Source organism: Arvicanthis niloticus, chromosome 15, assembly GCF_011762505.2.
Source record: "Arvicanthis niloticus isolate mArvNil1 chromosome 15, mArvNil1.pat.X, whole genome shotgun sequence".
In the NCBI taxonomy this organism is placed as follows: domain Eukaryota; kingdom Metazoa; phylum Chordata; class Mammalia; order Rodentia; family Muridae; genus Arvicanthis; species Arvicanthis niloticus.
In genome coordinates, this window is record NC_047672.1 from 38,936,802 (window position 1) to 38,952,958 (window position 16,157).

General features: G+C 39.2%; 1 protein-coding gene across 9 annotated transcripts in view; it reads left to right on the forward strand.

Annotated features, from left to right (window-relative positions):
* Positions 1 to 16,157, forward strand: part of Cadps2 (calcium dependent secretion activator 2) — a 499,527-nt gene that overhangs the window by 286,514 nt on the left and 196,856 nt on the right. For all 9 annotated transcript variants that reach the window (XM_076913647.1, XM_076913648.1, XM_076913651.1 and 6 more), the window contains exon 8: positions 7,898 to 8,037. In XM_076913647.1, coding sequence (XP_076769762.1) covers positions 7,898 to 8,037 — 140 coding nt within the window. The remainder of the gene's footprint in view (positions 1 to 7,897; positions 8,038 to 16,157) is intronic.

Consider the following 16,157-nt stretch of genomic DNA (forward strand, 5'->3'; position numbering starts at 1 on the left):
CTTCTTGAAGGGAATTCTGAGGTATTTTTATACGCAAGCAGGAGAACACAGGTGAAAACACTTTACCATGTGCACCATACAGCTGAGGTCACTAAACAGCAAAACAAGCTATGTGGGATAAACAATATACTTATCAGAGTGTGCTTCAGTTGTTATAGGCTTTTGACAACCAAGTCTTTCATCAGGGTATATGGTTCCAGATGGCTGCAAAGTTGATCTAGCCGCTTTCTACTAAAGTCGGCTCCCAACATATATATATATATCACCCTATCACCTTAAATATAATTTTAGTTAAAGATGAAAAAATAAAATGACAAGGGTACAGTTTTGATTATTTTCTCTACTAAAGATCAGGTTTTTTTTTCTTTTTTTTTCTTTTTTTTTTTGCACTTTTTATTGGATATTTTATTTACATTTCAGATGTGATCCCCTTTCCCCATTTTCCCCTACCCACCCAGAAGCCTCCATCCCATCCCCCTCCTCCTGCTTCTATGAGGGTGTGCCCCCACCCACCCACCCACCTTCCTGCCCACATTGGGGCATCCAACCTTCAGGGAACCAAGGACCTCCTCTTCCACCTATGCCCAACAAGGCCATCTACTTCTACTTATATACAGCTGGAGCTATGGATCCCTCACTGTGTGCTCCCAGGCTGGTGGTTTAGACCCTGGGAGCTCTGGTTGTTTGGTATTGTTGCTCTCCCCATGGGGCCACAAACTCCTTCAGCTCCTTCAGTCTTCTCTCTAACTTCTTCATTGGGAACCCCATGATCAGTTCAATGGTTGGCTGTGAACATCTGCCTCTGTATATGTCAGGCTCTGGCAGACCTCTAAGGAGACAGCTATGTCAGGCTCCTGTCAGCATGCACTTCCTGACATTCACATCAGTGTCTGCCTTTGGTGACTTCACATGGGATGGATACCCAGGTGGAGCAGTCTTTGGACAGCCCCTCCTTCTGTTTCTGTCCCATACTTTGTCTCCATATTTGCTCCCATGAGTATTTTTTTTACTCCTTCTAAGAAGGACCGAAACCAGTTCTGCATCTATCACACAGTCCTCCTGCACTAGGCACCTGCTAAATGCCCGTTCCCACAGGAGACTTATTTAGTGCATGTGTATTAGAAAAAAATAGAGAATAGGTTTTCATACCTTTTTTTTTTTCTTGCCCAGTTCTCCATAGCCTATTGTGGAAGTAACAAAGCTTTTCACTTCTATTATTTGACAAGCTAATGGCAAGAGAGAGTACATAATTTGAACAATACCACTTTCCTTTTTAATTTCTTTTCTAAGTTGCCAGTACCTTAGCGTTGAACTGAGCCTTGTTTCATGCTAAGAATCTGCTCTGCCATTGAACTGTACCTCCAGCCCAAATACTTTGCTTTTTAAAAGTTATCTTTTCTTGTTTCAAAGACAAGTTTTTTCTTGTATAATGGTAATAAATGGACTGACACAGAAGGAAGGAACTGTGTGGTTCACTGTTACACCAAGTACACATTTGGTATGGGATTAGGAGCTTGTTCGGTTCCATATTGTAACCTTCAGGATTCTTTCTAGCCTTAAAAAAAAAAAAAAATCTAGCCCAGGTTGACAGAGACTTTGTGCTAATCTTATGGTATACAAAAGAACATTGCCTTAGCCAGAATGAGCAGGTGTTTTTGTTTCAACTAAGTAGGACGGGAAGGAATGATATTAAATCAAAGGAGAAATCATTTAAACTAAGTGACCTCAGGTTCATCAAACACTGGAAAAGGTTACTGATGTAGGATGCTGATTTTTCTCAGAAAAACTATCATCTCCTTCTACTCTATACTGTAGGAATCCTAAAACTGGTGAAAAATATATGTTCATAGCTAATATCTGCTACATGGTATTTATGAACTGGGGGAAATTCAGGTAGTCCTTCCACAGTACATTCCAATCCTAAACTCCTAGCAAGGTACTTGAAAGGTTCACAAGCGTCAGTCATTTTGAGCCTTTACTAAAATGTAAAGTGCCTTTTGAACCGAAAATCTTAGTTATGTAGACTCTCTTATCTAGAGAGAAGATGCATCAGGAATTTGCTCTGATTCTCCTTGTTTCAAGCATGTCTGTTGTAAGAAAAACAATTAAGCAGATACTAAACAAGATGTCTGTCAGTAACAAAATGTAGTCCCTTCTGGGTCTGCTTCAAAGATGCATTTTTAACACCAATCTATCTGTCGTTGGAGATGAGAGTACTTGACTGTGCGTGAATCCTCTCTGAGCTACACTGAGCTTGAAAGGGGCATTTTCCTTGATTCAAGAGTAAAAGAACTGGATTTCTTTACCCCCTTTCTTAGAAATGTCTTTGGTTTGCATCTTACATACAGGATATGGACAGACTAGATTCCAGAGCAAAATACTAGTCTTCCCTCTGGGTCTCTCAGTAGATACTAGCTTCTTCTTGCTTATTCAACGTTTTTGGCTGGCTGTATCCCAACCCCTGACCTTTGTAACAGCATTTTTTTTTTTTTTTAGCAGAAATAGTGGTTTCCAACTTGCCTGATCTCACTCACTTAAGCCTTAAATGAAATCTTTCTCCATACCTCAAAGATAATCTGTCCCCAAAGCCATTGCTGTCTGGCATCCCTTGATCTTTCTCAGACTGAGCTTTCCAGGGACTGTGGGTCCTTCTCAGCCCAGTAGCTTGCTTCTTGGACCCCACCACACTTGACCTCTTGATAGCCATTAGTAAATAGTAATTACTATTTACTAGTTCCTCTCCTGGTAATATTTTCCCCATAGAATGTGGTATATTTGTTCTTTTTATGTGTATGTTTTCCTGCATACATTTGTGTACATAATAAGTATTCTTGGTACCCACAAAGTCCAGAATAGTGTGTGAAATCCACTGGAACTGAATTTTCATCTGTTTGTGAGTCACCATGGTGATGCCGGGAATCAAATCCATGTCCTCTGTAAGAATAGCAAATGCTCTTTTTTGTTTGTTTGTTTAGATTTTGTATTGGTTATTTTGTTTACATTTCAAATGTTGTCCCCCTTCCTGGTTACCCCTCTGCAAGCCCCCTATCCCATCACCCCTACTTCCTGACTCTATGAAGATGTTCCCCTACCCACCCACTCCCACCTCACTGCCCTAGCATCCCCCTATGTTAGGACATGGAACTTCAACAGGACCAAGGGCCTCTCCTCCCATTGATGCCCAATGAGGCCATCCTCTATTATATATGTGTGAGCCATGAATCCCTTCATGTGTACTCTTTAGTTGGTGGTTTAGTCCCTGGGAGCTCTGCATGGTCCATTTGGTTGATATTGTTCTTCCTATAGGGTTGCCATCCGATTCAGCCCCTTGAGTCCTTTCTCTAGCTCCTCCATTGGGGACCCCATGCTCAGTCTGATGGTTGGCTGTGAGCATCTGCCTCTATATTTGTCAGGCTCTTAACCACTGAACCAACTCTCCAGCCCCACTCTCTTCTTTTTCATCTAAGTCCTTCGCTTCTCACTTCGATTATTAAGTTTTACTTTTCTAATTTGTAAAAACTGGTGAGACTTGAGATTAACTCACCTGGTGAGGTGTTTATATAACATGCACAGGGTCTCCAAAATGGTTTAAAGTAGGCATTGCCTGTAATCCCAGCACTGCAGAGATGCAGGAAGGAAGATAAGAACTTCAGTGTCTTAATTATCAGTTTATCTCAGCCATCTTCCTTCTAGCTTTTCTTCATTCAGTGGTGTGTGTGTGTGTGTGTGTGTGTGTGTGTCTGTCTGTCTGTCTGTCTGTCTCCTGGTCATAAAGTCGAATCAGTTAAACAGAGATGAACATGGCTTGTATCTGTCTTTAATCAAGCTATCTGAATAGAAGAGAGAGATATGGAACGACCATGTTAGTGGGCTCTAAGAGAAGCATCCTTATGAACCCTGTATGACTGCAATATATTCTTATGACATTTGGATTTTAAATCTTAATTCATCTTGTATATTAAATTTGACAGATTTTTAAGCTTTAAAAGAATCTTGTGTTCTTAATCACATTTTTAACAAAATTGCAAGTCTGGTTGCCATTTATTGTGAGAAGATATGTTGCCTTAAGATAAAACACCATAACATTTTCGTGTCATGTTAACTGGCAAGACATTTAAAGTGTTAGTGGCAAAAAATAACTAGAAGCATGTGTGTGTGTGTGTGTGTGTGTGTGTGTGTGTGTGTGTAGAGAGAGAGAGAGAGAGAGAAATAGAGACAGAGACACAGACAGAAAGAGGGGGGTTAAAAGAAATAAACAGCAAAGAACTAAATGTTTGTGAGTGAAAGTAATTGTTTTGTACAGAACTAGAATTTAATTTAGGTATGTATTTAGAATGTGAAAATGTATATTTTTATATCTGTTAAATATTTTGGTCATTATGATGACCAACATAAGACATGCCCCCCCTTGTGTATGAACTATTGAACTATTAAATTTAACTTAACTTATAAACCATTAACTTGACTGTAACTTACGAACTATTGAACTAATGAACTATTGAATTTGACTTAACTTATCATTGAGAGCAGTTCTTTAAGCATGTGTTTACAGTGAAAGTTTCCTGAAGCAAAACATTGTCTTAATATTTAAAACAAGTCTACTAAACGCTGTATATAACAAGGTAGGGAACACATTTCAGTATTCCCAGAGGAGCCGGCCTTTTTTCCACATGGTCATTCTGGGCTCAGTTTCCCTCATTGTATCCCTCTCACTTCCTGTGGCCCTCAGTGTTTCTCTGCAATTGGTGAGCAGTGAAGAATAAAGAAAGTATATCTTACTCACCTTACCTCAAAGTGAGATGTTGGACTCTTCACTCGTGTCATTAACTAGAACTTTTACAATGAGATGCACAAGAAATTAAGAAGCATGGCTCTGCTGACTTGCTGCTCCTTGGCAGTAATGGTCTGCTAGTGAATGCATGAGCCCCAGTGGAGTTACCAGATCAACCATGCTTAGCATCTTAGCCACTAATAACTCCATTACCACCATCACCTCCATATGGGAAACATTCATTTTCACTCAGGGAAAATAGCACCGAGTCTCATCTCTTCATTACTTCCAGTCCACCATCTGCATGGGGTTTGCTTCCGGCTCTCGGAAGCCTATTAACCCATGAAAACGTCCATGCTGCTGCCTCACAGTCTCTTCCCACTCCACCCTTCCCTAGCACAAATCTTAATCTTCCAGAAGAGTAACAAAAAGAGAGCCACAGTTTCCTCTTTGAAAGATGAAAAGAATAAGGAGTGCCTGTTCAGAAACTGTAATCAGATTCAGCCAGCAGGCTCTGTGAAGGCTGCTTCTCCTGGAAATGCTCTCAGGACCTCTTGGTTAGACCAGTGCTGTGGACTGAAAAGAACCTCTCTGTCCTATATTCCGTGTGGCCCTCAGAACTCTCTGCATCTCGGGAGCTTCATCTTTGTCAGTATTCATGACCAAGTCCCACAAGGAACACCTCTTTTTACTCAAGTCAAGACTATTTGCAGACCAGTGTTAAAACAATTCAGAGACAATTTGCCAGGGTCGTTCTCTTAGAAACATTTATTTCCTATGTATGTGACTCCGGTTTTACACATGTCAGTGATTATACTTTTAACTGACCATTTATCCAGAAAAGCAAAAGCCATGCCTAGGCTTTAAAGTCAAAAGGCCAGTACCCATAAAGGATAGGAATATGGAATGACCACAGAACTGTCCCTCACCATGAAGACCTTTTATTTGTTGTCATTTTTGTGGTTTTGTTTATATTGTTTCTTTAGGCAAGGCCTTGCTGAATAGACATGTTTGGTCTGAAATTGACTGTATAGTCCTGGCTGGCCTCCAACTTGGGTCTGATCTTCCTGCTTCTGCCTCATGAATGCTGGTTTTACAGGCACTAGCCAACAGTCCCAGCTGTATTTACCTTTGTAATCATTCCTTTGTGTGGAGCAAGGAATGAAATTCCAGGCTTTGTCCATGTTTGACGGGTATTCTACTGCTGATCTCTGCTCTCAGCCTTGCAACCAGTTAATTCATGACAAAAGAGCTAAGGCCATTCACTAAGGAAAGGACATCTTGCTTAACAGAATCTGGAAGGGATGTAACACAAGCAACATTTTTATGACCAAACAAGTCAAACATATGGTAACAAATATGCCACAACATTAACAAAATCAGTATCTGATGGCTTGATCTAGGGACAGAATAGCAGTAGGGGAAAGTGATGTTAACAGTGCTGGCCATTCTGGGATCAAGGGCCCTGAGCTTCTTGATGCTGTTTAGCCACCCACGTTCTTCCATCTCGCTGTTTTCCTCACAAATGAAATAAAGTTATTCATTGAAGAGCAAGCTGAACTTCTGCTGACTTCAATCAGAAGTACCCATCCCCCCAAAACAGTGATCTAAAATCAGGACATTTTCTATAAACACAGAAGGAAGAATTAAACAGTTCACAGGTAACTTGTGCCAAGTTAATGTTTTAAGAAAGTTAGAGTGGGAATGTAGGAAAGCATTGCAGGCTTGCTAGGAATATTATAATGACGCTCTGCCTTAGTCTCTGATTTTAGAATCTTTTTTTTTTTAATTTGTTTATGATAGTTCTTTGTCTACTGGTTTGAACCAAAAGCTACCCACATGTTTTCTTTAACTCAAACTGTTTAGTGTCTCACTGGCTATTTTAGCAGTTGAAATGAATGAATTTTAGAATGTAGTCGTAATTCTTAAAACATCTAACATACCCTTTTAGCCTCATCTTGGATGTCATTTGTATGCTGGAGTCTGTAGTCATTCTAAATTTGACAAGGCCTTTAGGATATCCTTGAGCAAAGACTCAGCATAGTATGTCCATAGCAAACTGAGAATCATCTGAGATATTTTATGGCTATGCTGTGTTTTTAAGAGAGAAAGAAAACCTTGCTTGCAGATTTTTCCTGAACACATCCAGTTACATGAAGGATTTTTTAAAAATACAACCTTGGAGGGTGAAAAAACACCCTTTGTTCTTGCTTTGACAACATTTTCACTAACCTGTCCATGTTTATGATTTTTTTTCAGTTTATATCTAAACTTCAGCTTCCTATATTTTCCCTGATGCTTTACAATACAGATGAGTCTTAGGATGGTGTGCTGTGCCTCATGTCTGTTATGTCTTTCAGACTATAGCCCTTCTGTTGCAGCATGCCGGCTAAATCTTGCCTAGAGCTGTGTTCAGAATGAGTGTAGATCATGTGAAATGGAAAAAAAGTGATTTTCCTGATATGGCATGCAACATCAGAGGAGCAGACTTCTTAGGAAAGTGAGGTGTTATCAGATAATCACGTGTTAATTTGGTACTTTGATTAGGATATGACTTTGTTTCAGTTATAATGTCATCTTGATAATTCTGACAATAGGCAGTCGGGAATATAGTCTTCAGTACTAATCTAGAAGTGACAACATGTTATGAGCATTCTTCTCCACCTGTGATTGAGTTGACTTCCTTTTAATACCATTTTGCAATGAAGATATTAAAATACAAGACATATTTGTACAGCTTCGATAATTGGTTTTGCTTTTTTTGTGTTTGCTTCTGTAATTTCAAAGAATTTTTCTTTCTGAACTTCTACGCCCTGAGTTGTTTAGAGTAACTTTGAAATTATAGGTGTCCATTAAGTAGTTTTCAACTGTCAGCTCCAATGGCACACATTGTGGTATTAATTCATTATGAAGTGACACAGAAAGAAAACTCATTATGTGATAATATAAAAACACATACTTGTCAAAAACAAATAAGTCTGTGTGGAAAATACACCTGCATGGGACCATCACACACACTTGGGTGTTAATACCTTCTTTTCACATAGGAAAATGCACACAGGTTTTAGTTCCAATTCTCAGGGACTCTGTATCCTATTCAGAGCTTTTCTTTTTTGTTGCTTATAGGTGGTATTATACCCAACTTCTAATAGCTCCAAGTCGGCAGAATTACACCGAATGATAGTACCCAAGAACAGTCAGGACTCGGACTTAAAGATCAAATTGGCAGTGCGGATGGATAAACCACCACACATGAAGCATAGTGGGTGAGTGTTTAAAAAGTTCTTCCCTTTAATCATTGGACTTCATTTCAATCTATCACCTCTGTCTGTGGGGGAAACCAATGTATCAGAATTCACATGGAGTTGTCTCAAAAATAAGACTGACCTAGTAAGTTGCTTATATTGCAAATCTATTAGCATTTCTGTAAATGAGAATTCAGTTAATGTAATTGTCTTAGCAATGAATGGTGTTGGTTATTGATTGGGTTGCTATCATGTTATTATGGGTAATGCACCAAAATGAACCATTCAGACACAGTTTGTAGACATTTGGAAGTGTTTATTACAGCTGTCTGGGACTGTGCTCAGGTTCTCAGGACCTAAGTGTAGCCCCACACAAGCTTTTAAAGATGGGAGTGGAAGCTGGGCAGATACCATATCCTGTAATATCATTCAGCAGCTGCAAGGGGAGGTTTACACAAACAGGCAGTTTAACAGACACTAAGGAGAATTAACTGAGGCATCTGGGCCTTAGGTCCTAGAATAGAATTGTGTAATTTCCACAGGATTTTCCCATCAAAGAGATCAAATTCTAGTTAAACCCAACCTTAGCAAGATTACAAGATGGAGGAACCTCTGCCCTGTCACACCATACCTGAATTGTGAAGAATATTTCTTAAATTTTTTTTTCTAAACATCTGGACTCATAGCTGGTGTTCAGGTCTCTAGAAATAGTTAACCTTTCATAGACTATATTAAAGCTAAAGGGTACATCAGCTATAACCCAGAAGGATGCACACATTTTGATGGGAGGCATGTGAGGTTTATCTAGTATACAAGTGAGTGGTAGCTAAATTGGTACTGGAGTAAAAGAGTACTTGGAAAACCAAGAAGTGAATAGCTTCTCACCCAGGCACTGCAGTGGCCTAACACAGCAGTTGTTGCTGCTGACTTCTTATTCTCCAGTTCTGGTAAGGAACCAGTTCAGAACCCAAGTCTGAACATTTTTTGCTATTGTTGTTTTGTTCTCAAGACAGTCTCACTATGAAGCTAGGGTTGTCCTAGAACTCACTCTGTAGACCAGGCTGGCCTGGAACTCACAGAGACCCACCAGCCTTTGCCTCCTGGGTACTTGGATTAAAGACATGTGCCACTACAGCCAGCTCTAAACTCTTAAATAAAATGAATTTTCCAAAATGTATATTTTTATCAACTTAACACTTTAAGACTTCCAAAGCCAAATTTTATCATTCAAATTCTAGCTGTTGAGAAAGAGTCTGACCATTGTTTATTACTATGAGGAGAGAGGGTTGCTGAAAGTGATTCACTTAAGTTTAGCAACAAACTTAACAGTGTAAAAAGTTCATTCCACTAAGAGGGTCTGGGTTCTTAAACCTAATGCCCAACAAAAAGGCAGAGCTAATTTCTGGTTCAAGAGATGGGTAGGGCTTGCTGGTTAATTTGAGCAAAACAAAGTTCTGTGTTGGGCAGGGGCTTATCCACTGTGTCTCTTAGAAAAGGTCTATAATCCAGGATGCTACAGTGTGATATCTTTAATGTGTTAATGTAAAGGAAAATCTAGCTACGGTTCAACTCAGTGTAGATGAGGATCCTGGAGTTCACTACTGAGAGGCCCTTAGTTTGTCAACCTGCCTGTTCCCTATAAAATGTCCTTTAAGACTCCTCATCCATCCGGGAGGCAAAGTCACAAGCCTACATGAAAAGCAAGAAAGAGACATTGGCTTGTGTATAAGTAACTGTGGTAACAAGATGCAAGTGCAGTAAAGTAGGAATGGGAACCTGGTGGAAATAATCGCCAGTTTCAGCTGGGGCAGCCTAGTTAAAGTCACACACTGCATCTGACATTTGAAGTCAAGGGGAAACTCAGCAGGCGGCCAGAGGGGGAAGAAGGGCATTTCTGTCCTATGACAAGCACTTACAAAGGCAAGAGTTCTGAGAGGGCTTTTAGCTAGTGGTGACAAGTTCACTGAAGTTTGCCTGAAGAGCTCGGAGACTAGAGACCTCTATTTATCTTAAGTGCTTAGAGACTAGCAGGATTTGAAATTAGACATAAAAGCGTACAGCGTGTTCCAGGAACTAGAATCTCTCTCTCTCTCTCTCTCTCTCTCTCTCTCTCTCTCTCTCTCTCTCTCTCTTTCTTGCTGTGTATCTCTTTCTCTTTATGGATGCTACAGTAAAAAATAAGAGCAGCCAAAAGCTGATTGAATAGCTCCAGAAACCCCCAGATTGTGCCAGGGACAAGAACATGAAGTAAGACATGGGCAAGTTCTACAGCACTGATCGCATGTGGAAGAAATCACTGCTGTGCCCTAGAACCTTTGAGTGTACAAAGAGTCAAAGCCGGGGGAGCAGGCTAACTGCATTACAAGGGAGGTGTGGAATAGGGGTGCCTTTCCTGTACATCAAATAAGAATTTGATTTTTATTACGTTTATTTGACTAAAGCAAGATTTCCATAGTGGTTCTGCAATTGATGTCTGCCCCCAAACTGGTAGTTATGGGAGAAAATAAAGAGGATAATGTTGTAGTTTGTAAGTTTAACTCTTAAAACTCAGGGAATCGCCAAAGGAACCAAGAGTGCTCTGTGGCCTGGTCATATGAGTCTGTGCCTCCCACTAGGACGCACTCGGAGTCTTTTCTGGACACTCAGCTATCTCTGTAGTTCGTAGCATACGAAACTGTTGAATTCTAGAAACGAAAACATTTCTATTGTCCATCTACCACATTCAAGTGTATTTTAGAATAGTGAATCAGTTAAAAAGTTTAATATTCATATGAGAAGTAGTAGCTTAGCAACATTAGAGGTTTCATCAGTGTTCTGGGACCTGGTGACCCCTGTGAGCAGGGACAGTTGGAGGCACCTCACCAGCCATCTTCTATGGCTCCTTCAGTACCCGTTTGGTAACAGATTTAAATATCCAAAATATTTTCCCTCCATCTTGTTATATACATGAAAATCTGATTTGACTAACAACTTAACTCTACTCATCATGTCCTAATGAGCTTCCTAAATGGATTTTACTCAATTACATTTGAAAACGAAACTAGGAACCTAACCCTTTGCCTCCTACCCCCGTATCAGACACTGAAGCGGTTTTATATAGTGGGTTCGCAGCATGCGATTGAGACTGAATTGTACCCTATCAACAAGTTATCCTAAAACAGATAATTACCAGATGAGTAATGAATAATACAAACAAATAATAAGCCAACCTTAAAAATTAATTTATTTAAAATATGGCATACTTTGTTGTTGTCAGTTACGTGACTTAGACAATAACTACAGAGTTTTAGGCTTTTTGCCTTCAGAGTGTGGCAGGTTTTGAAATGAATCCTCTGATGTATTGATCCTGATAGGTTCATACCTATCCTCTTTTTCAGTAATAGAGAAACAAATAATTCTTTTCTGTGAAGGCTCCTAGCTTGTATTCTGATTTATTTATCACATTTAGACAGCTTATGCATCGACCCTAATTAGGGTATATTTATGCTTGTGTGTAGGTACATGTGCCTGCGTGTGTACTTGTGGAGGCCAAAGTCAGGTTGGAGGCTTTCTTTGTTGCTTTCTACCTTGTGATTGTTGGTTTTTTTTCGTTTGTTTGTTTGGCTGGTTGGTTTGGTTTGCTTTGGTTTGGTTTTTGTTTTGTTTGGATTGTTTGGTTTGGTTTATTTGTTTGAAGGTTCTTTTTTGTTTTTTGTTTTTGTTTTGTTTTGTTTTGTTTTGTTTTGTTTTGTTTAAGACAAGGTCTCTCACTGGACCTAGAACTCTCTATGTTAGCTCTGGAGTGATCTCTGGAGATCTGTCTGTCTACACCCACCCCCAGCACTAGGGTTATGAGCACACTGTCACAAGCAGTTTACTTTGAACCATGTCTCAAGTCCCCTTGTTAGCTATTTTTCAACGGTATTTTCTATATCATATGTGTGTCTCCAATTATACTGTAAATTTTAGTTTTCTTTGAGTCTGCAATGACTTCTTACCCAGTACAGTCAAGGGAATATGTAAATATGAATACTGGCAATGGAAATGACATTTGTGTACTTCATAGAGTTTTAAGGAAAGAGTTATAAATAGGAAGTGGTGCTTGTTTTTCAAATGCTATATTTAAAAGTATGTGGGATTTTGACCTAAAGCATCTGCTTCTGATAGGTAATCACTCTGTAACTACATGTTATTGTCCTTTGAAAGCAGGACTAGGTGCAAATGAGAACATGTGTTTTAACTTGGAGGCAATAAGCCCAATTATGCCACCATTCTTTAAAACCACACTGGATATTACCATGAGAATTACTAGGAAAATACCGGATTCGTGTATTCTTTTGAATTATTTCATAGAAATTAATTCTAGCAACTACTCTAGGACGCAACGGTAAATGAAAGATTTTCAGTGATCAGCATGCAGCCGGCCCTTTTCGCTTTTGTACATAGCTGGTCTAAATGTTCTCGAACAAATGGATGACACTTTAGCATAGCCTAGTGGCTAAGCAGCAGTATTAACTGGAAACAGAAATACTATCCTCGCTTAAGCATAGTGCTTTCCTAGTTCACAGAGACAAAGGTAAGGTAAGATGGGACTACTGAGTTACATGACTAGTCGTAACAATGTAAAGCTGTGTCCACTGAGGATTAAGAAGGCCACTAAACTCCCTGTCAGATATATGTAGAAGCATTATAACAATGACCTGTCAGAAATTTGGTTAAAGCTTATTGCTTTTCTAATAAAAATAAAGAGAAATCTCTTGGTTATATAACCACAGAAGATTTTTATCCTTGATAATTAGCCAGTTAAAAACCTCAGCCATATGTTCTAGAGATTCTCTTTGTGCAGAGTCATACATAATTGATTTCATATAGACTTATTGAATATATAGGATAGTTTGCAATATTTTGAAATTATGAAAAATAAAATTGCCCACCTTACTTTATATCATAAATTTATATCTGACACTGGGCTTGTCCCTCTCCATGGAAGTCAATAACTCAGCTTCTGACAGAAAAACAGGATAAAAGCCTTCCCTGCTCTGATCGCATGCCTGTCAGGACTCCAGGCTGCCCAGGGTACATACTTGCCTAACAGAGAATGCTATTAGGCTCTGAGCCCAGGATGTCACAGCATGTAACTTTCAGCCACACATTTAACATGCAAGCATCACATTTGCTCAAAGGGAGATAGATGTCCTCTGGTAAAGTTGTGTTACCTGTTTGACTCAGATGTGCAACCTTCAGCTAGTTAGGAGGACAGCAGCACAGCGTCTGGATTTGCTTGGTGGGTCCAGACCTTTCAGAAAGCATTACTCTTCTGTCTTGTTATTTGCCAGAGGAAATTAATTTCTCATTGCAATCCTACATTAAGTATAACATTTCTATGAGCTCCATTATAGTCTAGCCATATTTGCCTTCGTGTGTGTGTGTGTCTGCGCCCAGATCAAATGACTTAGTCTGGATTATTCTGACTTTATGCATATTCTACTGCTTAAACTTCTGGCCAAGTGTTTGCCAGACTATCAGCACATATTGACTTCTTGTCAATATACAGTCACAGGAAAGAAGTGTCTGTGGCCTTTAGTAAACAGCATGGTTACCACATATTAGTGTGATAAAAAGGATATGCCAAAGTCCATTCTCTTTTCAAATGCCTTCAATATTCACAGCATCTTCTGCATACTAAGTTAATAAGAACTGTATATTCACCTTTTAAGATTTAGTAGCAAATATATAGAAATGGTAGAAACCCTTCAGATGCAGCTTTGGTGGTCACTAAGCCAATCATTAAGCCAAATGTTTTGAGGTGTTATGGCTCTCCTGATCCCTCCTTTATTAAATGCTTACTCTTAGACTCAAATCTCATCTTTTCATTATTTCATTTAAGATTATTTAAGATTATTTCTCAGGGGAAAGAACTCCTTGACATGCATTATGTCCAGTTTAATGCATCAAATAATTATCCCTTTCTCAGATACCCTTTTATAGATATATAAATGTATTAACCACTATTCAGGAAAAATAATGAAATTAGAATATAATCTCATTTTTATTTTCTTTTAAAAAGGCACCGGCATATAGTTACAGGTTATCTTAATTAATGTGAAATGTTTTAAAGTGAATTTATATGGGAAGAATATGTGCTAAATTTTATAAAGAGCTAATGAAGAGAATTGTAGTGAATTTGTTTTCGTTTTCTAAATTGAAACCTTTCTGTAAAAAGCCTGTGTACATGGTATCTGGAATTTTAAAAGCATGAATAATTATCAATACAATAAAATTTTGGGCTTATTTAATACCAAAGCATTGTGGAAGAGGTAGAAAGCCTTATTTTTAGTAGTTTTACTTTGTTAAGCCTCTGGGGGGTGTGTGTGTGTGTGTCTGTCTGTCTGTAGGGTAGCCAGGTGGATGACAATACAATACCAGTTATGTCCAGTCCAAACTAGGTCAGGATACAATACAGTTGGTTTTCAGGTCTCACTTCCCTCACTAGCTTGCGTAAGCTTGTACATCATCTTTTGGCTTCAGTTTTATTGTTTTCGAATGATGACAGTGGACTAGAAGAGATGGAAGGCTTCTTGGTCCTAGAGCTGTATGATGCAGTAAGTCCTTTCTTTGACCCTTATAAGCACATGGTTAGTTTATTCTATGGACATGAGATGGACAGTGGATACAGAGAGTTCTGTAGGATGAGCAAAGGTTTGGGAAAGGTTTGGGAATTTGAGTTCTTGTAATACAAAGAAATTATGATGATTAATTTTCATAATGCTATAAAAGGTTTTTATTATAAGATTAACTCTGAAAGCATATTATTCAATTGACTATACTGTCAATATTAAGAATGGATACCTATGAACTTTAGAAATATATTACACTAAACATAACAGAACAATCAAACAAAACTATTGGTGAAGATTTCTCTTCTTGCTTCTGTAGATTTTCTGTGATATACTCACATTATTTCTGTGATGTACTGAAAGAATTTAGCTTTTAACTAAAAATATATTTATTCTTTTAATTAAAATTCATTAAGATCTGTTTACTAAAAATCTGAGAAATCTGTTCTGATAGTATTCTTAGATGTAAGCCCAGAGTATGTGGACATTTAATGTTTAAGATGTCTTCTGCGCTCTCCTGAACCTTGTAATTAGCTTAGGGAGTTTTCTCAACAGCAAAGTGGAGATGGTGGAAGAACTGGACACGATGACAAACAGGCAGGAGCTACTACATGTATTATGCTAGAGGAGTGCAGAGAGAGCCTACAGTGCTCTGGATGTCACTGCTACTGTTAGACCCTCCATCTCGCTAACTGCCCCCATCTGGATCACCTGCTTCCACAACCCTTATCCCCCTTCTCTCTACTCCTCCCCCTTACCTTTCTCCACTGAACGGTTGGGGATACCCCTGGGTTTCCCACCACCCTGGCACTTCAAGCCTCTGTGAGGCTACGCACTTCTTCTTCCACTGATGCCAGACAAGGCAGCCCAGCTAGAAGAACACATCCCACATACAGACTACAGCTTTTGCGATAGCCCCTGCTCCAGTTGTTTGAGACCTGTATGAAGACCAAGCTGTACTCTGCTGCATTTGAGTGGGGAAGCCTAGGTCCAGCCTGTGTATGCTCTTTGGTGGTTCAAACTCTGAGAGCCCAGGACCCCAGGTTAGTTAACTGTTGGTCTTCCTGTGGAGTTCCTATCCCCTTCCGAGCCCCAAATCCTTCCTCCTAGTCTTCCATAAGAGTCCCCAAGCTCTATCCACTGTTTGCCTACGGGTGTCTGTATCTGCCAAAGATAGGATTTTAAGTGAAAATACAAGTGAAAAGAAAGGGGAAATTACAATTTAAACTGTGAAAAGGAGCAAAACCATTTTATAAATTGCTCCAGCTCTGACCTGGTCGCCATCAATTCCTCCTGAACTGGTGGTGTAACCTGAAAGCCCCCCACCCTGCCAGCTGCAGGATCTCTAGTAACACCCTCCTTCCTTTTTCTTCTTTTCAGCAATATCTTGGGTGTGCTAACTCATCTTTCAGCTTCTTTCATCTAAGAAATCTATTTTTCTCTCTGCTCCATTTTTTTCTTAAGTCTACCTTCATTTACTCATTAATTTTATTTAAGTGGCTTAAATAATAAATAGTTTATTTAAGTGGCTAAAATTTTTATGTT